This window comes from Vicugna pacos, chromosome 8, assembly GCF_048564905.1.
Source record: "Vicugna pacos chromosome 8, VicPac4, whole genome shotgun sequence".
Taxonomy (NCBI): Eukaryota; Metazoa; Chordata; class Mammalia; order Artiodactyla; family Camelidae; genus Vicugna; species Vicugna pacos.
The window spans coordinates 6,855,625-6,879,320 of NC_132994.1; the positions used below are offsets into that span (position 1 = coordinate 6,855,625).

A 23,696-nucleotide genomic window follows, 5' to 3' on the forward strand; every position below is an offset into this window, starting at 1 on the left:
GGGAATTAATTTTGTGTGCATGCCATTAAAATAGAATCTCATCAGAATTTGAAAATTCATTGAAATCTATACTTAAAATTGGTATAAATATACTTAAATGTACTTCTTATACTTGAACATTTATTTTTAACAATTTAAAAATAATAACTGTGAATTGCATTCACATATTCAAGAATATGGATATTTATAATTCTGATAAAGCTTTAAAAATCATCTGAAAATTCTTGGCCTTTTCATCAATAGCTTAGATGAATAATTACACTGAATGAAAAATTGAGTTTGAATAACCCTTTATGTTAACAATATATGCACACAGGATATATCATGACACCTCCCCTGCCTTATCATCCCATCATGTAAGATTAGGTTAATTTCCTCTCTTAAGAATTCACAGAATGTTTCTATCCAAAGGCAGAGATTATTATATTCCCCTTCTCGTCGCCTTTTCCCCACTGCAGACTCTAAGTGTCTTTTCAGCACCTCACTTATTTATTCAATCCTTATATATTGAACACATTTTCTGGGGTGCTCTCTCTATGCCAGGTACTAGCGTGTACCAGCATATGCTGATGGTGCTGACTCACGAGTGAACAAGACAGCCATCGTTCCTGCCTGCAGAGCACTTACACTGTTGGCAACTAAAGAACGGAGCTCCTGGGGCATTTGCAATAAAACCTATTAGTGTTACATTAGAATTAGTGCCTTCCTTGAGATAAAGCTAGAAATTTGTTCACCTCAGTATTAATTCATTTAGGTCGGTGCCAGTCACATAGAAAATGCAAACATATATTTAAGGAATGAATGTTGGAATGAATGAATGAATACTCTCAGTAGAACTTACTATTAATTTAAAATATATCACCTTTAGGCATGAGATTAGATATTTCAAACTCGTTTTGTGCCGATCTCAGCCAACCAATAGTGATGTCGTTGGCTAGGAATGGGGCACTCACCTGGCTGTCCCCGCTACCCTGCCCCAACCAGGGCATTTCCCCATCTGGAGCCAATTTTGCTGCAGGACTGGCCATTGTGGTTCTTACTATGATTGTAAGATGCACCTCAGCAATAACCACCAGGGAACTTTGACAAAACAAGTTTTATAAACACAGATTGTGGAGGAGGGTACCTGCTCTCCTGGGGCCACGCAGCAAGGTCGCATCTTAGGTGCAGAGACAGAGCAGCCCTGGGGTCCTGCCTTTATTGGTGTTGAGGGAGGAGGACCTAAAGTTTCTCTCTATTGCTGAATTTTACTCTATTAGTGAATTTCAAGCATAAAAGTGGAAATTAAAGTGTGGGAAGGGAAAAGCAGGTCACACAAATGGTTAGTTTTCAAGGTCAAACTGGGTTTTCTAAAACGGGGAAGTTCATGAGTGGGGCAGCTTGGCCTGCTACCTAGCTGTGTAGCTGGCAGTGTTTAAGGTTGTTTAAGATGAATGTCTTTGAAATGAATGCACTGGCAATCAAAAGCCTGATGTCGGGCACTTATATTACAGTCAACAATTGTAGTAATTTTCAGGCTCTCACACTACTTTGCTGCGTATTTGCTGTGCTTTTGGTTTTTTTTTTTTTTTTTTTTCAGATGCAGCTGTTCTCTCAGCCACGTTGACGGATTCCGTGTTCTCACCATTGAAGGGTGCGTAGGAAACGAGAGTACATCAGTGCTCAGCCTCTGCCAAGTCCGTTGGCACAACTGCAGCTGTCTGCAAAGACATGAAAGACACATCTGTGAAACAGAAACTGAGGATTGTCCATCTGTGCTCTGCAAAACTGCAGCAACAGGTACACCTTTCAGTGGCTATTTCTTTTGCAAATGTGTTCCAGGTTTTCCAGGCAAGTGCTTCCTGAGAGATCAAATTCCCTAGTGGATCGTGGTGTTCATGCATTTATTTAATTCGTCCCCAGTGTGTCTAATGATGGTATTGTAGTCTGCTTTCTCATTTGGCAGAGCAAAACTATCTTCACTTGGAATGATAGGATTGCTTCCTTGGGCAATTACACTGCTGACTACACAGCTTTGGTTTATGCAAATGAGGTTGATAAGGCCAGGCTGCACCACGGAGAATATGATGCACGTGTCAAAGGTCTGAAGAGAAAAACAGGCCACCATAACCTCCGAATAATTTTGCTTAAACAGCTTCAGTATCCCCTTCAACCTCCACTTTGGCCGCCTAAGCACACTGAAGGCCAATTTTTTCTCCTTTTAAAAGCAAAATGTGGTCTCAGTATTTTGTAGGTCAGTTTAATGCCCCCACATTAATAAGATTTAAAAAAAAACCCATAAAATCACAATAATACTATATCCTCTGTAAAGTCATAGAGGACAAGATTCACAGGAGCTGTGTAGTAATAAGGCAGCTTTTGATATAAAAATATCAGAAATTAAGCATTCAAATTTATGTTAATTGGGTTTTTATGCTTATTCTTATATTGAAGTGATTGTTCATAATAATATCAAAACATTATAATTGCCTTATAAAAAGCAGTACAGAGGCCACACAAGAAGAAAATGATATTGTCACTTTTAAATCCCACCCAGCTTTAAATAAAATGATGAAAAAAAAAACATTTTAGGCAGTTTGATATCCCATTTTATTAAGCAGACCCAGCTCTAGAAGTTATTTGGATTTCCATCTTAAAATGAAAAATATTTTTTTCCGATTTGATATTTAAAGTAATCTGCTGAAGGTTTTGAAGGCAATTTAAGAAGATAAGTTCCAAAAATGGAAATGGCAGTATCATTGGAATAAATGTATGGCCATCCAGATTAGCTTTGTAAAGATGAAAATATATTTGTGTGTACAAATTTTGGTAAGCTTGCTAACAAGTTGGTCCCATTACTTTGCATTTCATATTTCAAATGTGTTCTTAGCAAAAACAAAATGCCATAAAATGTGCTAGTATTGCTGAATATATCTGCCTTAGGAAAAAACACATAACATATTCACCTGTTTTTATTACATACGCTATCTTCCAAAATTTAACATTAAGCAGCAATTACACATAAAGTAGAATAAAGAATGAAATTAACTCTTCTTAATATCATTATTAACAGAAAATGTCATTTGGTATTTGCATATGTGCACACATAATCAAGGAACAATTTATTATTTTATACATTAAGACTGAATATTACAGTTACCCATCATATGATCACTAAATATGTATTATATATATACACTTTTCATATAGTTAAACTGCACATATACCTGGTACTTACCGTTGATCAACAGTAGAAAATTGGTATGACTCACTTCCCAGCTGGGAATTAAAAATATAAGTATTTCTCTTTGACTTTTCAAATCAAACTCAATTTAAGATTTACAATCTAATTATTGGGAAAGCCTGTGTCTTCTATGAGGTTTTTCTATTTCCACTGAATTGTAAATAATTCTGTGGGCTCCCTCGTTCAACATAATCAGTCCTACATCTAAAGTCTTTACATGGCAAAATGACAAGGAACAGATTCACCTAAACATTAACAAGATGCAGTTACTCCCACTGAAAGCAGAGTATTTGGGGGCAGGTTAGAAGAGGATGCCCCTCCTCCCCGCTCCCTGCTCTCTCTCCATTTCGGTTCCTCCTCTCTGACCAGGCTCTCCTCCTCCACCTGTCTCTCTTCCGGTCCCCTGGTTCACCCCGTCTCCCTCTCTCCCCTTCCGTCTGATTTCCACTCCTCTCTTCCCGCCTCAATCTGGTGTCTCCTCCTCCATCTACTAATTCATGTGTTTCTACCAGAAAATTTAAGCTGTTATCACAGCTTTCATATCAGGTGTAATCACCTCTTTTTGATACCCATCACCTTGGGGAGGAAATTACAGCCTTATGATTGGATTTCCATGTTAGATTTGGTCTCTCTGTCTCCAGCCCGGAGGATCACAAACTTTTGTGCTCACAGGAACCACTGGGAGGGCTTATTAAGACATGGTGTTGACCCGCCTTCTCATCCATGGCCTAGCAGGTTTGGGTGATACTGATGCTTCTGGTTCCTGAATCACATTTTGAGAGCCATTCTCCTATCCTGTTAAATTATTAAGAGGGCTCATGACTAAGATGTAAAATTCAGTTTCAAGTAAGACCTGGCATTCAGGACTGCGTGAAGAAGTTTATATCAGAGGTCCACTCCAGCGATCACACTGCCCGAGACTGTCCCGACTACGCTACCTTCCACTGGAGGGTAAACACTGACATCCCCGGCCAGAATCTACCCTCAGATGCTTCCTTTCATTTTCCTGTCTGTTTCGAATAGAGGCTGAATTAACCTAGCCTGGGTGCTGTCTGATATGCATTTCTTTGCAGTGCTTTCTAAATGGACAGTTATTTCAGGTTTGCTTTCCAATTGTATCCATGAGTCCCTATGGCATTTCAAATAGATCAGATTTGTAAGTTACCTGGCCATTTTGTTTATTCTTTGGTTATTAACTTCCAGATTCATTGCATCATTAATACAGATTAGGGCAATCAATGGTTGCATTTTGGTGGTTTTTGCTTTCAATTTAAAAGCATACAGAGAAGTGAAATTTTTGTTTACAATTTTGTCAACTGTAGAGAAATCCTGGGGATCTGAAGAAAAAGGGGCTAAGAAAAATCCCTTCAATTAAACAGAAATAGTGTTGCAGTTTATGAGTAGTGAGTGTATTGAGAGCAAGAAGAAGGAATGCTGGATGCAGATGAGTCATCTATTATTGGCTCAGCATATCATCATTTTTTTAAGAATAACACTTGGACATTTGGTTATAATACATATGGTCTGTGAATATTCTTTAAAACTTCTGTTTCTATATCTTATTTATTAGGTTGAGGATAAGAATAATTCTGGAGATATTTCAGAAAAAGAATTTTAGGTGCCATCTTGTTGCAGTAGATGTAGCCAGCGTCCAGATTCTTGCTCCCTCCCAGAAAGAATTCAGAGACAATACGTGAAGGTTAAGAAATTTAAGTAAGGATTTATTAAGGGATGGATAGTACGCTCTCAAGGGGAGAGCAGGCGGGCTCAGGTGAGCAGCTGCCCTGAGTTTCTTTGGCAAGTTGGTTACATAGAGTGTAAAAATGAACAGGTGGAATATTCACTGGGGAAGGACGGGTTTGGGGTCCTATTCCTTGACTTTCATTCCAACTCCACCTTCCCAGGGAAGGAGGGATTTTTGTCTTTATTTATTCTGGATTGGAAGTGTCATGGCTTCAATGCATGATGAGTATGTCTAATCTGCAAGGCTAATTTTATTGAAGTGAAGGCATATTGAGCAAAAGGTTACGTCTGGACACTGGCGATTCATGTCTTTTCCCACCTTTCTTTGTTGGCCTCCAGGACACTTCTCACCCCACTAGTGTGTAACTGCTTATTAGCCTAGAGATTTTCTTTCTCTGTCCACATATTGCCTACGTGATGTGTGGTTTCCTGTACTTGGTCTGTGCCCCTCCTTTCGGCCCAGTTTCTGCCATTTGGCCTGTGTCCCTTTTTCTCTGCTCATATCCAGCTATCTGCCTGCTCTAACAATCTCAGATGTAACATACCTGAGTGTTCGGATTTCGTTTTCAAGAACAAAAATATTTCTTTGTCCACCAGACTCCCGTGTGGTTTTGATAAATAGCAAAATGCAGAATTACTTTATCTCTTTATAGATGTCAGCTTACACATAAACATAAATGGGCGTCCAGACACAAACACGATATAAATAGACACCCTCATGATAGTTATTTTTAATAAGTTCTAATTTTAATAAATTTTAATAAGTTCTACTAACATTTCTAAAATTTTGCCTTTTTTATTTGAGGTTTGCCATTTAGTGTATATTCAAAAATCTTCAGTTCGTTTTATAATCCATATTCCTATAAAATATGCATATTTTCTCATTTAATAACTCTTTCTGGGATACCCCTTTAATATTGTTGTTTTATTGCCTTTGTCTTTAGTATAGAGATTTCAGTCCATATTTGGTTTAATTGTTTCTATTTGGGCTTAAACATACCTCACTATTTGATTTCCATTTATTTATCTGTCCTATTATATTTTATTTACGTTCTTATATTCTTTTGAACAGAGTAAGTATTTTGTCATTCAATTCCCCCTCCCCCATTAAGTTGATATTTACACACATTTTCATTACTCTTTAAGTGCTTACCTTATGGATTACAATATTTGTAATTAGCTTACTATGTTTTAATAAAAATCATTACTTGTACCACATTTCAGATCGTGCACAGATCTTAAACATTTTAACCACATTTAACTCCTTCCATACATGTGCACATTTTTGTAGATGTCCTACATATATTTAAAACTGTACAAGATATTATTATTAAATTTATATGGCCAACAGTTGCCTTAACTGACCCACATTGTACCTTTTTATTGCTTTTATTTCTTTGTTATATCTCCAAGCTTCCAACTGATTCCTTTTACTAAATATATAATAATCACTATTTAGCATGTCTTTTAAGCATTTCTGCTATGATGAATTCTCCATTTTCCATTTGTTTGAATGTATTTTTATTTTGGCTTTATAAAGATACTTTAGAGTAAAGGCTCATAAGTGAGTTGAATGAAGGAACTGTAACTACAAGTTAAGTATCTTGGCAGTAATATACTTAATGTCTATATGATACATGTATACATATATGTGTATGTATGTATCTATATGCACCTACCTGCCCATCTATCATGTGATATCACTAGTCCTATAGTATCTTTGCCTTCTGTTTATTGGTTCCTTTTTTTTTATTTTATAAAGCATATCATGGCACAGAGAATTTAGCAAAAGGCTCAGAGAATGGAAATACCAGATATTTCACACAATTTATGCCACAACTTGAACCATTTATCTCAAGTTTTTGCTTACAGAATTCCATTATCCACAAGTTTGAGACTCCTGTATATGGATTACATTCTGAAAAGCAGAAAATAGAAATGGAGACAGATATTTAACAAATAAAAATTTCATGTATTTTAAGATAATTATCCCATAAATATGTAATTTCATTTAGAAATTAGTGCATATTTAGTCCTATTAATTACATCCTGCTCAGTTCAGTGTATGGTTGAAATATTGATGAAATCAAAGGAATAATAGTGGGAATAATATTTCTTCCTACATTGATCCTTGGGTGTTGAGCTTAGTGAAGCTTGATCTAACCAAATAGAAATAGAAATGTATTTGATATTAGTATTAATTAATAGTATAAAATTAAATAAATGATATAATATTAAAATATACATAATAATATAAATATAGAATATTATTCTAATAATATTTTTCTATAAATTTAGACTATTTAGAATAATGTAAAATTAGAAATATATATTAGAAATAGTAATATGACATTAAAGAAAAGACTGTGGCAAAGAGGACAGTTGTTCTTCACTCCAGAAGATTCTTATCCATTCTTTGCAGGTTTGTATTTAAATTTCTTCCAAAAAGACAAAAAAAAAAAAAAAGAATTGGACAGGAAATGCCTGACTCTTAAAATGTCAAAGGAATTACAACCTCACTGAAAATAGGCTGTGTTGTTCTGATTGGCAGCTCTTTAGTTACAGTGCATTTTCTTTCAGATTCTGATTTCATTCTAAATTGTGGTTTCCCTAACTCATTAAAATGCAAAATCTATACAAAACAATGTTTGCATAATTATAAAATAATTTACTAAATGTTACATTTCAGGAAATGTAGGAAGAAGCAGGTTATGCACAGGAATTTAATTAGTGATCTGGCAACACCAAATATCCAACATTGGTTCTAAATTGTATGCACATCTGGGATTTCCTCCAAAGGGCCTAGATTGCTAAAGGTAAAACATTTATATCACAGTGCTATGAAATGACCATCTTGTAATAAGGAGGATGAACAGCTTTTCAACAGAAGTAATGCAAATTGACATCCCAAGAGAAATGACCCAATATGTATTCATCTTATACATGAGATGTTTGTATTGATATATTTATCATTTATGTTGAGCTCATTTGCACACTGTAGAGTATTCCAAAGAAAATGGCAGTAAAATTACAAGCATGAGCATTACTGTTTCTGGGCCAAAGCAGCTGAAGAGAAATGGTTTTTGGTCCTGTTTCAACCAGAGACAGTAATCTCTATAAAGCTCCTTACTTATTTTTCAATTTTCCATTATGTAGGTTGGCATTCTGTTTCCCCTTTGTCTATTTGCCCACATTACTTTATGAAATAGTGAATGGATCTTAAGCTTCCTGAGAGAAATCCAGCATATTAATAGAATGCGGCAATATTATTAGAGTAAAAGACTTCTTTAGCTGTTTCAGACTTTACTTAATTTAATTTTCTTCCATTTTCCCAGTGAAGTTAAAAACCAGCAATGAATCTGTTATCCTAAAAGGGGGAAGGGAAAAGACCCCAGTTCTTGTCATGCCCAGAAGATAAGAATTCAGACCGGGAGACAAAGCATTCTGTAGTGAAATGTTTTAAACAACTTATCAGCAAAGGGAAAGTACACCTCAAAGAATGGGAGGTGGGCTGATCCAAGGGTGGACAGCAGTGGTCTTTGTTTACCCCCTTCTCTTATACCCTTGCTTAGAGGGGGTCTTTTGATTGACTGACAGCTTTTGCTCCTAGAATGTTTAGTCAAATTTGCCCCTTTTGTGCATGATGTGCATCCTTACCCATGATGCACACAGAAAACCTATGGGGGTTGCCTAAACCACAATGCTAATTGTATTGTAGTGAGCATTGGGTCATGTCTGGCTAGGTCCTTTTCGCTACTGCGTCACTACCGTGCAGTTGTGGCTGTCAGGTTCTAACCAGTTTTCTTGCTGGCATACATTTAGAGGAATTAAAGCCCCTTTATGCTGAAGATGTTTATACCACCATCTTCCAGATCATCCTCCCTCTCCTCCACCTTATCTACCCAGTGCCCTTGCTTACCTAACCTAACAAACCAACTAACAAATCAGCAGTCGTACAAACAAAGATAACATAAAATTATAAACACAATCTGCTAATTTTAATTTCATCAAATATCAAAAAGCTCAAATCCACAAAAAATTTAAAACTATGATCCCTAATTTGAATATGAAACTATCCAATATAAATAGGTAGTATGTTACTAATAACTTATTTTAGTATTTTTCTTTTTATTCAAAGTGTTTTTAGTTCTTTCAAAGAAAGAATTATTACTACTCATTAGGTAGGATTTTTTTGTTTGTTTTCATTTCATTGAATTCTAAGTACACAGATAATATCATTTTATCAATATTAAAAGTATCACCTGTTAAGTTTTGAAGACAGATATGTACTTCTGTGGGTTTCTGGGTCCCAATTTTTAATTTAGAAGAGGTGGAAACTCTTTAGATTTTAATGCAACGAAGAATCCTTCTTGGTGGGTGGTCAATTATTTTGCCTGATGGAAGAATGTAGTGAAACTTGAATGATGAATGAAATGAAACTGAGATTAAAAGGCCCCAAGAAATGCAAGGTATCCATAAACAAGACACAGTATGTGACGTCAATACGTCTGCGCTTGGCAGAGGTTGGAATAATCCACAAAGGCCACATTGTTCGTCTGAAAGTGTGATGCATGCACACTGTAAAGTCTGTTTAATTATTACGCTACTGAAAAGTAACTGAATGAAAGTCAATGAAAACAGGGGTTGAAATAAACATGTGTTTTATTTTATGCAGCTTAGGTATGTAAATAACATTGCTTCAGTTAGAATCAATATACTAGATGCCAATCTAACTTGATATTTTCTGTGTTTATAATATAAACAGGCCTAGTGAAGGAGTGGTTAGGAAGACTATTTGAAGTGAGTCAGAATTTCTGTTTCACCACCGGTTGCCCTGCTGTCCCAGTGAGTGTTCTCAGCTATCCAGGCAGCCTCAGGATGGGTGTAAGCCAAAACAGCCAGCGACACCAAATTTGGTCACGATCCAGAATATTGATAGGAAATGTGTAAGTTTCAGCAGTACCCCAGGAGTTTTTCTTGCCGTTTTTTCCCGCATATCATTATGAGTTACATGATGTAGTTCTCAAAATGCATCCTCTTTCCATCAGGTACTGAATTACTTCTGCACTCACAACTCAACTTGGTATCCCACTAATATTCTGGATTTGTCTATTTAGGGAATTTCCTTTTATTTAATAATTCTCTATGAGTAGACAGTGCATGGTTTCTTTATATTTTTGTAGTTTTCTAATTTCTCTGATAATTGTATTCTGCTGCCGCATTATATAAATAAACTCCCAAAGCCACTGAAGGAAAACACTTCTCTAAAATAATCATTTTCTGAATAGAAGATAATAATGCTTTTCTTGCCATCAGGGCACTTCTTAAGAGATTCCTAATCTACACAAGCTTCAAAAATGCTGACTAAATCTAAGATGTGTTACAAAATAACAGCCAAAAATTAAACAGAGGAAAAATGCCTTTCTGTTTTTGTTTTGTATACCTCAGAAAAAGATGTGATTTCTCTATCTTCTGTTATTTGGCTACAATTTAAAGTAATCCTAGGCTGGTCTCATGAATAATAAGTTGATGGTTTTTAATTTCAATTTTGTAAAAAACAAAACAAACCACTATTCACAGTAAAAATAGCAACGAAATGATTATGAAGTCATATTTCAGAGATCTAGACTAAATATGTATCAGAAAATGACTCACACTTTATATCCAATCTTCCGATTTGTCCATTTGCTGCCTTAAATTTATCCAAGGAGCTACAATAACTTTTCAAACTCCTGTTGTCTTTGGTGTATATATAGGAATACTGAGTTTCAAAAATTCTCCTGGAATATATTTCTTTTAAGGGAGTGCATTAATGTTAGTGAGACCTTTAAGCAGAAAGAAAAAAAAGAGATTGACGATAGGAATCTATGTCACGTCCGAAGATATGGCCAAGAGCAGTTACTCCAATTTACTGAGACCTATGATGTAGCCAGAAAACACTGATCCCTACAAATATACATGTGTTAAAAACAGAGAGAAGAAAAAATTACAGCCTGCTTTTCAAGATAATATTTCATTCCATTTCATTTAACTGGGGATAGAATAGTCCTTACTATATGAATGATACAGAAAGAAAGGTGAATTTTTAAAATATGGCATAATAAACTACAGAGTAATCCACATCTAATGTTTCATAAACAATATGTCAATGTTAAGGCATTTCTAAACACACCCTAACAAAATAATGCATTATCTATCTATCCATCCATCTGTCTACCAACCTATCTATTTATGCCTCCATACCGTATTTCTTACCAAGTCCAAGCTGGTACTGCTCGCCACAGGCCAGTAAATTGAGAAATGAGTTGTTCGTTTGTTCAGAAAGCCAGCGGATCAAGAAGATGGTGAACTAGTGCCCAAAAGAATTGACTTATCTGAGTTAGAATTCAGGAATCTTTTATACTAAATGGGGAGGGAAAGTGGCTGGTCATTGCAAACTTCATGGTGCCAGCCAAACTCCCCGGGGAGAGTACGTGATAATTTTTTGTTCTTGTGGCTGTTCTTGCTGCATAGGTCTGATCAGGATGTTCCTGGGAACCTCCAGCAGGACAAATGTTGTTCTCTGGTCTGCAACTTTTTACCTCTATATGAATGAAAAGTGTTATATCTTTAAAGGTCAAGCCTAGGAATCAGTGCCTTGAGAATGGTCCATCGTGCGCATTTTAGGGGACACGTGACATTCTTTTACAAAAGATGCAGAGATAGCATGACTAAGCACAGGAAACAGAGCACAAGGTTAGCGCTAAAGGAATAGATCCAATATGGAATTAGGTTTGTTCTTCTCTCTTGTGTGTTCATTTAACCTACACATACACACCATATCAAACAAAATAAGGTCACAGAGATTAATTACACAATGTAAAACTATTCAGCAGTTATGCCTTTTATATTTATATATCAAATATGAATGATGAATGGAGTTAAATTAAACCTAGTTATATCTATAAGCCTAGAAATCTTCAAAGAAGAATAGATGGGCTCTCATTATATAACTGATGATACTAAATATAATAGACACTGACTTGGTCCAGTTTAAGAGTTGTGAGCACACATGATAAAAATTTAGTTTTCAGTATGCTCTTCCTTGTTGAGGTCTACTTAATAGACAGCTGCTGGCTGTTTCCATCAATTTCAAGAGAAGTACTGTATCTTTGTTAAAGTTGTAAGTGAAAAACAGATGAAGCATATTATTGAAAATGAAATGACCCAAAGCTAGAATTTCCATATAAGCCTTTTTTAGCAGATTGAAAGACGTGAAATTTGGCTAGATTTCTCTTTGAGAACATGGATTTCATCTGGGAGTCATTATCCTTCCTGAAATGTGTGACTGCAGGAGGCACAGGCCATGGTATGAAAAAGACGGACCCTAAGCACAGACAGAACCCACATCCACACAGGAAACAGGCTGTGTATTATCTGGGGGCAAAAGACAGTAATGGCTCCAGATACAGCTTCATTCGGCTTAGAGTATTGGTGCATTAATTGGGCACAAAACATTTGTATCATTCAGCCTATCACGTGAAGACATTCAGAAAGATTTTAAAAGTGGGCAAGGAAATGGCAAGAAGATAAAAGGAAAATTAATGTACTATTTTGTAGGCAACTATTAAGATTATTTTTGGATTATTTTCATGTATATTAATTAGCATAATATAAAAGTCAATATGAGACCCATAAACATCTTGCAACATAGAGGAGGAAAACCTAGTAATATTGAAGCAAGAAAGTATCTCTTTGTCCAAGATCTGTTACAGATAAAATAAGCTAGTTTGACACAATTGTTTTTCTTCTCTTAAAAAAGCATATATAGTATGACAAAAAGTTATGTTGACTGAGAACAAAGTAAAAATAGTCATCTGAATAAAATAGATAAATGGAGTTAATAATACAAGAGAATAAATAAAATCTCCATTAGAAGCAGTAAAGAGTAGAATTAGTATAAAAGTCAAAATTGTGATGTGAGGAACAAATATGGAAGACTTTTATTAAATCTAAATGAAATGGAAAACATTAGAGATTATTAACAAATAGGAGAGAAAATGAATTGCGATCTTTGACAACTGATATGACTAAATAAAACCAAAACAAATGCTAAAGAGTAAAATTGCAGGTAAAACATAAACTGATTTCTAAGGCATATAAAACACCTAAAATCATAATTTGAAATTGGAAGACCATCATTAATATATCTAATTAACTATCATGAACTTAAAATATTTTTAAGACTTGTTCTCTTCAAAGTTCAACACCACAAAGAGCAAGCAGTACAATAGCTATAGATTTTTGACAAAAAAATAAAATTGATTAACAAATAGTGCCAAGGTTATATACATTTACCCAAGTGAAGACAAGGAAAAATGGTAATATACATTATAATTTAATTTTTTTAATTTTTTAAGAATAGAAGAGAAAGAAAAATCAGTAGCATCCTAGGTAATTGAAAGTGTACTATGTTAACTATGTACTATGTTAAGAAATATTTTTAATTCTGCATTTTATAATAGACCATATGTAAAGGCATTTGGGGCAAAAAATAGTGTGTGTATGTGTATTTAAGTTTTTCTACCTTATCTGCACATACCAACCTTGTATTCTTTGGAGTTTTGTTACTTAACCTGAAAAATGAGCAGTTAAAGTCAAGTGTTGGGACAAACCAGGTCAAAGTGGAAGTTTATATGAAGAACTTATCAGTGGTTCTATATGAAACTTCTGGGGGGGGTAGCATCATATTTAAGAGCATAACTTTTAAATGTACAATTTGACTTTATCCCACAAAAACATTTACTTATTGATTTTTCTGAAACTTTTTTTTTTTGCTTTCCATTTTTGGTGCAATTAATAGCAAATTATTCTTTAATATAGATAATACGTTATCAATTATATCAAAAGAGAAATATTTATGTTCAGAAGTAAGAGTTTTCAGGCTGTCTTCACAAGGCTGAAGGCACTTATCAGGAAAAATTTTCTTCACAGACTGGTAAAATTGACTAGATTACCATAATGTTGAAGTAAATAAACAAAACCATTAATTATTAAAATAACCATCTTTATTAAATAAAATATACTTTGACAGAAAATATTTATGCCTCATTTACATGTGTTTATCTAAATATATGCAAATATGTGTGTCCGGGTCATTTGTCTAGACACAGCAGTGAAACACATGACATCTAGGGTGATTTAACCATTGTGTTAAACGTAGCATGATACTAGTTTCCTGGGTGAATTTGCAGGCTCTTGTAATGAGGCATATTGTTCTGAATACTTAGTGTGAATGAGAAAGCGTGATTATCTCGATTTTCTTGGATATTTTGTTAATTTTTTATAGAAAAAGTTAGTATTCCTTTCCTGAAAATGCTAATGCATATCTTAAGTGTATGAATGTCAACTTCACTATGTGGCAGCTGTGTAAAACGTGTTATTTCTTTTGGCATCTGGACTTTAATTTGTGGCTGTTTTCTCCATGTATGTGTTACTAATTGGCATGGTAATAGCAGGAAGAAAACTTATGTTTTGCATCTCTTGGCTCACTGAATAGCTGAATAAATGCGTCTTACTGCACCACCCCCCCACCACAATGCGATATATACCAGGTGTGTTTGACATTTTGACAAATTATAAAAGTTATAAAATAGTCACAAAAGCAACATACACATTTGTGTATTGACTTCACAGCCAGCTCATGTACAGATGGATAGAGTGCAATAATTTAAACAATAATTTAAAAAACAGCAGTTATAATAGATTTGTAAGAATGAAAAGATACAGAAAATTTATTCTATTTTTAAATTATAAATAACACTTAAAAATTTTAGACATTACTTAGGACTAGATTTAAGAAGATAAAATATACTACTAATCTATGCATTGTTGATATGCACATGTATAAATTTTTTGTACTAAAGCAAAAATAGCAGAGCAAAATATATATATTTATATGACATATCCCCATTTTTTTCTGAGTAAGATAATTTATATTTAAAAATTTAAATTTGTAAGCCATTTCTGTGAGAAAATTCTAATCATTTTACTGAATTTTCTGCATTCTGTCACTCATAGGCAGCTACAAAATATCATTGTGTACCTAAGACCTAATGATGTAAGCTACGTATTCTCTGTGAGGAAGAGCAGGAATTTGTAGCAGAGGACTTCATTTCCTCAAGTGGCTCAAATTTTGAAGGGTGTAAGAGACCAAAAATATCAATATAAAGAGATCACTATGTGGATCATACCAAAATAATACACCTTGAGTCTAAACACATTTTACTTGTAAAATGAATGGTGTTTGAGAAAAAATAAGCTAAATTGCATGAAAATTCTGAGAAATGCAATAGTTTAAGAAACTCTCCAGTCCAAGCCATCACTATACAAATAGGACCAAGAATCAGCAAATTGCATTATCTCATTCAGCTCCAGAAATTATAGGATTTTAAAAAACAAAACTTAGCTGCATTTCCTGATTCAAAACTTCCCATTCTCTATAATCAATTGATTCAGTTAAAAAGTTAAGATCACACATAAAAATAATTATAAATTTGATCACATATTTTATATATATATATATAACTTAGTTTTATTAGTTTTACCTAAAAATTATGATTTTCATTCTTTATACATGTTAAAATGACCATTCAACTGAATGTCTTTAATTTTACTTACTTTTATTTCATTTTGCTATTGATAAAATGACTTGCTGGAAATTTTTACGTAGACATGTAGTTGAAATAGTTTTAAGTTCCCTGAATACCACCTGAAATTAGAAATACTAAATTATAAGTAAAATCTATGAGCATTATTTATCCAGGACTGGATTTCTCTCCTATGGAGTGTCTAGTACTGGTTTACCTGATGTGGGCATTCAGAGGAAGAAGTCGCCAGTGGCATTTGCTTCCAATCCACACTTATTCTCTTTATGTTCTGACGGGGGGCCTGCGAGAGTAGATCATTTTCTCTCTGATGCTATATGTGATCGTGAGGACCTAGTTCTTCCTCAGTTGAAATTTTAAATAAACATACTACCATATGCAAAAATAATTATACATTCAAGGGTACATTTTTTGATCTTTAAAAATATTCAGCTTCAAGTAGTTATGGAATTATAATGAGGCTGATGTTTCTGAAATACAAGAGAATGGGAGGCATAATGCACATGAGCAGGACAGAAGTTCCAACTTTTACTACTTGATTTCCTAGTCTAACCTCCAGTGACGAGGCAAAGGCTTTAATTATTTCACAATGGGAACTGCATGTATGGTGAGTTATAAAAGGAAGTTATCCTGATGTTAATTATAATAAAAATGAAATATTCTATTGAACACTAACATTTACCCTAAATTTTCTTAGTTTTACTTACAGATATTGCTTCAATAACAGTGGCTGAGTATCAAATAAATTTACACAAAATATTAAAGGAACACATACGTAATGCTATTTAATTTTTAATATAAAAAGGTGAAAATATCATTCCAGATTTTCTAGGTATTGCTTTTGTAATTTTTAAAAATATAAAACAACTTGAATTAATAATATATTGCAAAATATTTTAAAATGACCCAAGGGATTATAATTTCATATCACAGGTGTGTAAATATTACATCTCCCAAAGATCTAATTTTAAAGAAAAATAATAAAAATATTAGTGAAGTTATGTAAAATAACTTGCAAACCTTAATCAGACATAAATGCATAAAAAGCATGCAATTGTAGGTATTTATCCTACAAATTGTATAGAAGTATTAGAATAGCCTGAAACACACATTCTATTTTGGAATATCAGTTTGCCCAAAAGAGGTGTCTTCAGCATCACTAAGTTCTAGTAGTTCTATTTACTTAATATGTATAGAAAATATAAGTTCTTCATAAAAAGTCAAGCTATAATGCCCCCCACATATCTGCTGTGTGCAGGTACTGGTTTTTGAGTGCACACACGTTTCCTGAGGCACGTGATCTCCAGTGGCCATGAAGTGGCGTGAGTGGTAGGACAGACGAAGGGACTGGTTGAAGGACATTTTGGTGACTGATGGGATGTTTGCGGATTGGCAGAGTGACTAACTACTGGGAATTTACTAACATTCCTTAGCGGCTGGGCTGTGTAATTCATAGGGAAGGTCAGAGTTAAATCTATATAAAATGTGACGTTCTAAGAAAAGCAGAAAGGGACACAAATCAGGTTTATTCAATACTTTATTAACCAATATTCTCAAAAGATTTCACAGAAAAGTAATTGGTTTCTACTCTGAGTCTATTTCCAAGTCATACTGAAAATGCTCTAGGAAAGTCTCCTTGCCTGATAATCATTGTTCTAGAGATTTCTGTCTGATAAAATGAGACTGAGGAATCCTGTATGCCTCAGGTTAGTGAACATCAAAATTGTTAAAACTGAATTCATGTTAGTGAAAGATTAAACACATTCTCTTTTTATAAAACCTTTGGTACATTATAAATAATCACAATGCCACAGAAATGAAGAAATGTAAATGTAATTCTGCAATTAAGGAAAGAGAAATTCTACATTAAAAATCAATATTGATTTTTAACATCAATACATGAATCATTTAAAGCATTACTGATCAGTACTTAAAATAGTTCATTCATTCATTCATTCAGTCACTCACCCAATAGATAATTATTGGTAGAAAATCAATTGTTGTGCATACTATATTTCAGACATGGTAGTATTTTGTGGAAAGTGGTTAGAGGAATCACAGATAAATAGAGAATCTGCCTTGAAAGAGCTAAAGTGTTACTGGGGGAGACCACCAGAAACAATAAACCAGGGAAGGTCTGGTTAAATGCCTGTATCACTGCATGCTATGAAGGAAAACAGTACACTGATGGGAAGAGAGTGACATGGTGGATAGAGCTACTTAGATTAGTAGATAAATGGGAACTCTAAAAAAGTGACATTAGGCAGAGATCTAGATACAGTGAGGGAGGTAACTGTGTAAAGAACAAGAGGAAGAAACCTCCAGGCAAAGAGAACCCAACCACAAAGATCCTGAGGTAGGCAGGGACCAGGTCACACAAAACCTACAGGTGCCAGTTAGAACCAGGATTTGCCAAAAGCTAATTATGACACTTAAACTTTTCTCACCTGATCTAGAACATTTTCACTTACACAGATTAAGTAAGAATTTATTGGGCTTCCTATGTCACTCCCAGAAACACCATGATCAACTAGCTGGGGCCAGAGGTCTGTGGGAATCAGACTCTTCTGACTGTGGCTTTGGCCTCCTGTCCACTAAGATCATCACGCCCACCTTGCCCCTGATGACTGAGTGTCTCCACTTGGGGTGGGGGGGATGTAAGTAGATCCTGGCATCTAACTAGTTACTGTTACTGCATTTAGATTTCTCAGTTTAGTAACTGCAGTTCCCACATCAAGGTCTGACCTACAGAGAAGGGAAATCACTGAGCTCTTCAAGGATGCTGAGGACAGCATCACAGATTTCTCAGTCATGGTCTGTCCACTGGACCCTCCCACCATAAATGAGCAGGGCTTAAATGACACATCCTCTCTAACATTCCAGTCCCCCTGTGCCTTTAAATGCCTCCCTCTACCTTAAACCATGGTGGGTCAGGCATGTCAGTTCACTCCCTGTGGGCCACCATTTTGGGGTCCATGTTTCAGACAGGCAGCCAAACACTCCTGGAGCTCCTTCTAACTCCCCAGCTGCAACATTAAATACAGAATTTCTGCTTCGTGAGCTCATATCTGTAACTTCAGCCTGATTCCACATAATAGTCCATCTACCATGATCCCACAGCCTTAATGTCCATCCCCATCATGTGCCCTGGATTTCTGTGTGTGAAAGTTAGAAATCTCAAGTACTTCTGGAGCACAGTAGGTCACACTTTCCACCTCACCTTCGTTGCCTACTGGGAGTCTAGTTAGAGACCTAGAAGCAAAAGGGGGATGCACGAGGTGGGTCCTGAGGAGAATCAGCACTGTCTGGGCATGAGCTGTCTCAAAGGGAAGCCATTGTGCTTCCTCAGACCATGCAAGGCTCATTCCCTCCGGAGGGAGTGGAGAGGTCCCACCACTGAGGGTAGAGAAACTGCTTCCACTTGGGGAGAAGTCACCTCTCAGGGAAAGAAGAATCATTAAGATTTAGGGACTGTGTTCCCAGCTTCCTCTGTGTCTTCCCAGATGTCCCCATTCTCTCTTTCAGGATCCTATCCCTTCCCTATCAATGCCCTCATGTTAACACTAGGAATGCAGCTTGTACTGTAATTCTACTGGTCACAGGACAAGATTCTGTATTCGATTTTCAACAATATTAGCCCCATGGTACAGGACGTCAGAGTCTCCTTCAGGGCACACATTGACACTTTCATGTCATTTATGTAATGTCTGATCTGGGAATTTGAATCCTGAAGCTCATCCTTTATAATTTAGGCACTTTGTCCAGCAACAATGCAGTGACACCAGCCAATCTCATTATATTCATTTGTTTGACTAAAATGTTTGAAAGCACTGTCTACACAGCATCCCAGATCCTGGCTTCTTAGGAGCAGTTGATGAGGAGGATCCAATGGTGTGTATCTGTATATCTGTATGTAATATGTATATCCCTTGTGTCAGATCCCATCACGGACTCTCAGAGCTCCCTTTACTACTTAAAATGAAGTCATTAGCATTTCTTAATCTAATCAGATTAGAGAGCTAACTTCAGATGCCCCAGAACAAATAAACAAAAAATCAAAAATCCTCATCTTTAAAATTCTGCTCCTCTAGAACCACTTTCAGTACCAAAATGTGTATTAGGATTATCTAGAGAAAGAGAACCAATAGGGGAAATATAATTATAGGTATAGATACAAATACAGAAACAGATATAGCTATATAAATATATTAATTATAAGGATTTGGAGGCTGACAAGTCTGGAGAGCTACAGTCAGTAGGAATATGTACGGAGGCCATGACTACATCGTACCTTCACGTCATAGTGAACAAACCTGAAATTAACCTTCATTCATAAAAATGTAGAATCAGTATCTAAGAAGTCTTGACATGGGGAAGTATGGCTTTATAAGAAGAGCTTATTTTATGAATAAATGTAATATATTGATGTGAGCTGCCAAAATCTCCAACATATGCATTAGATGGAGATCGGGTTTACGTGACCCACCATAAGCATGTGCACATAAGTGGCGGATTTAGTTTTAGCATGGCATACTAATCAAGGCTGGTACTGGTTGTATTGTAATCTGATAGGACCATGTACCCATCAGGAAGCTTGGATGCAGGAAAAGAGTCTTTATTGAACAATAGGAAGGGAGAGCACACAGTCTTCAGAAGGCCACACATCTGCTGGCTGCTTCAGCAGAAACTCAGAAACCAGCAAACCTGTGATCAGTCATCAGGACTGGATGCCAGGATTTCTGACAGTGTTTGTTGCAAATTATAGAAACAAATCTGCCTGGGGCTTGTCTCGGGATTGCATCCCTTGCATTCAGTTGCATCCCCAGGTTACTGACTTCTGTGTCCAGGTCTCAGTGGGACATCTGCTTTTAGGGCCTGAGTCACAAGCATGTACCTCAGTGCAAGGCACTGGGAAGTGAGACACGTTGTACTGTGGGAGATTATAAAGTGTAGGGAGAACGTTCAAAGGCATGAAGACGAAGGCTGATGAGAGATTGTATCTGGATTATTGAGTAGAATCTGGTTGCCATTTTTTTTAGATCTGATGCTGACACACAGCTTGTGGAGTTTGGAGGTGATAGGCAGGGCAATGACAGGCTGAATAATCACCAACAGGATTAGTTGGAGATGACATCTGGCTTCTCATTTTTTTAATTGTTTAAACATTTGCAATGTGAAAAATTAAAACAACTGATTATGCATCCTGAAGCCAGAACTATAACAAAGTTATTGATTTAATTCAGTTTTTTAAAGTTTTATCATAAATAAATCTATTAATCAAATATTATAAGTATAAAATATAAATTATAAAGATATTTTAATGTCTTTTTTAAAGCTGACATTGACAATTCTACCTACTATGTTATATAAAAAAATCCTCTTAGTTCTATAACTTTCTCTGTCTCCAGATAAAATGATATTCTACCTCTTTCTAAATAATGAGAGTGACATGATGCCCTCACAATCCCAGTTTGATTTTGTTGCAGAAGCTGAGTGTAAGATGTTTCCAGGCTCTAACTGTCATAGCTCAGTTGTGTGCTTTCATAACCATTCACTCTCTTCTCCTTATCTTCAGGTCTTCGCTTTTGTGATTATCTCCTACCCTCCACCAATGACTGTTTTGTATTCATCTTTATTATAAGCTTTCTCAAATAAATTTTGGACGAGTAGGAAAAATCGGAAGATGTAAATTATACATAAATAGTATAAATGTTAGATGTTTCCCCTCCTTACGTAGAATATTTAAATACAAAATAGTCATGATTTTTTCCAAATCTGGGAATAATCTGTCATTTTCATTAAGCAGTCTATGTCCAAAACCATGATTTACTTACCAAAATTTACCTCTCTGATAATTCGGTAGGTAACAGACTCAAAATATGTTAAAGAATCAACTTTCGTTATGTATTTTCAATCTGTTTCACCCATATATTTGCAAAGATTCTCTCATGATTATTCCTAATACCAGTAGGTGATTTCATGGGTATTTGTTTCAAAAACTGTAATTTATTTATTATTCCTTAAACTTGCATGGTATAGACAAGACTTTTAGTTTATGAAATATGCAAGGTATCATTCCCAAACATAAGAGCTTATTATATTGACCAATATCCTGTGCATAATGAAGTGTAGCTATGTATTCAGTGGGTGGCAGGGGGTTCTTTTTAAATTATGTTAATTTCAATCTCATGACCTTCATTTGAAGGGATAAGCATTTGACAGGAAACCCATTCCTGCTTTCTTGGAGAGTTTGGATAACACAATTATTCTATACTTTGTAGAAAGTGTATTTTTGTTTGTTTTAGTCTTAGGGTTTGCGTATTTAGATTCTCAAATACTTATCTGGAATCACAATTCAGCCAGATACATGATAGGTCCCAAAGGGGACTGCTGGAAGTTTATGTTCTTATACTGTATCCAGATAAACTATGATTTATTCTGTCTGGGATGAAGTCTCATTGGTAAACACTACTTTGATGGCTGCATACCTCACCTATAGATATTGTGCTATGGTTGTGGTTAATAAATTATTTTGCCAAGTTTGGGCCTCATGACTTTAGGTAACTCTGGTTGATACCAATTGAGTGATGCTCTCGTAGCATGCTTACATTTTTGTTTCATTAAGCTTTTTCCCCAAATATAGATAATTATTATCATTCATTGGAAAAATGAGTATAATGTACAAAATTTAGAAAGAATATCGTAAAACTGAATATTTATGACAAATGTTTATTTAGTCATAATTCAGAATTGGAGATTTTATAGTCTCGCATACAGCACAAGTAGGCCGAGCTACCAAATCTGCACCTAGAGATCACAGGTGCCTCTGAGAAGCCACGGTTGGAGTAACGCCTGCCAAGGCAGGTACAGAAGATTTCTGGAAGAAGCAAGACTTATTGAAAAAAAAAATAGGGCCTAATTCCACATTATTACATGTATGATTTATGTATCTGTAATTATATCAAGGTAAATAGATATAAAATTATAAAATCTAATAAATTAAAAAATTTCCATGTTTTATTTTAAACTAATATTACATGTACCTTAAATAGGAGTTAATTTACTGGCTAATATTTTCATATGTTCACCACTTTCTTTTAACACATGCTACTACTAAAATAGATTTAAATATTTTATGCAATCTGTTAGTATAAAGAAAAATTATTTTCTTTTTACTACATTTCTGTACTTTAAAATGTGAATGAAGTACACTATTTAAATTTTTAATCCTTTATGAATCCATAAAATTCAATGTAATTTGTCCTGCTTTGCATTTTAATGGGGTGGAATACTAGTGCTTATTCAAAAATAACAGTAAAATAATTAATAAATTATTTTAAAATAGAAAAAACAGAATATAAAAGATATTTAAATGATATCTATGCTAATGCTAATGGAAGTGAAATATTCTTCAAAATAAAATAACCAAAAGCACTTATCCAATTTGCAATTTTAAAATACTTAAAGAGCAATAAAGTACTTATATATTGGGGGTCCATTTATTGTCTAAGCTTTGGGGGTTTATTAGTTTTAAGAGAATGTGTACAACAAAAGTCTGGCTATTTAAAAAAATCCAGTTGTATTCTTTGCCTGTTTGTATGTAGGGAAAACGATTTGCTTTCAAGGGTAGCTGTTGTTTTGGACACAAGGGGTAACTTCAGTGTTTGATAGGAGAATTATTTATAAATTACCACTTATTAATATACATGGCTTATGAAGGAGTTTTGTTTTCAATATCAGATATTTTCATGTATATGATCCACAATCTCAAAGATTTGATTTCTTACATTGTATAAAATGTGTATCACCTCCCACCAGGCAGAATGGCCATCATTGAAAAGGTCACAAATGATAAATGCTAGGGAGGCTATGGAGAAAAGAGAACCTTCCTACACTGTTGGTGGGAATGTAGTTTAGTGAAGCCACAATGGAAAACAGTATGATGATTCGTCTAAAGACTAAAAACAGACTTACCATATGATACAGCAATCCCACTCCTGGGCATATATCCAGAGGGATCCTTAACTCAAAAAGATACACGCACCCCAGTGTTCATAGCAGCACTATTTAAAATAGCCAAGATG

At 35.0% G+C, this 23,696-nt stretch overlaps 1 protein-coding gene across 1 annotated transcript in view; it reads left to right on the forward strand.

Moving 5' to 3' along the window:
- Positions 1 to 23,696, forward strand: part of EYS (eyes shut homolog) — a 1,174,088-nt gene that overhangs the window by 136,688 nt on the left and 1,013,704 nt on the right. Inside the window, 1 exon segment of the mRNA XM_006211933.3 lies at positions 1,580 to 1,821. Within this exon segment, the coding sequence (XP_006211995.2) occupies positions 1,580 to 1,821 (242 nt within the window).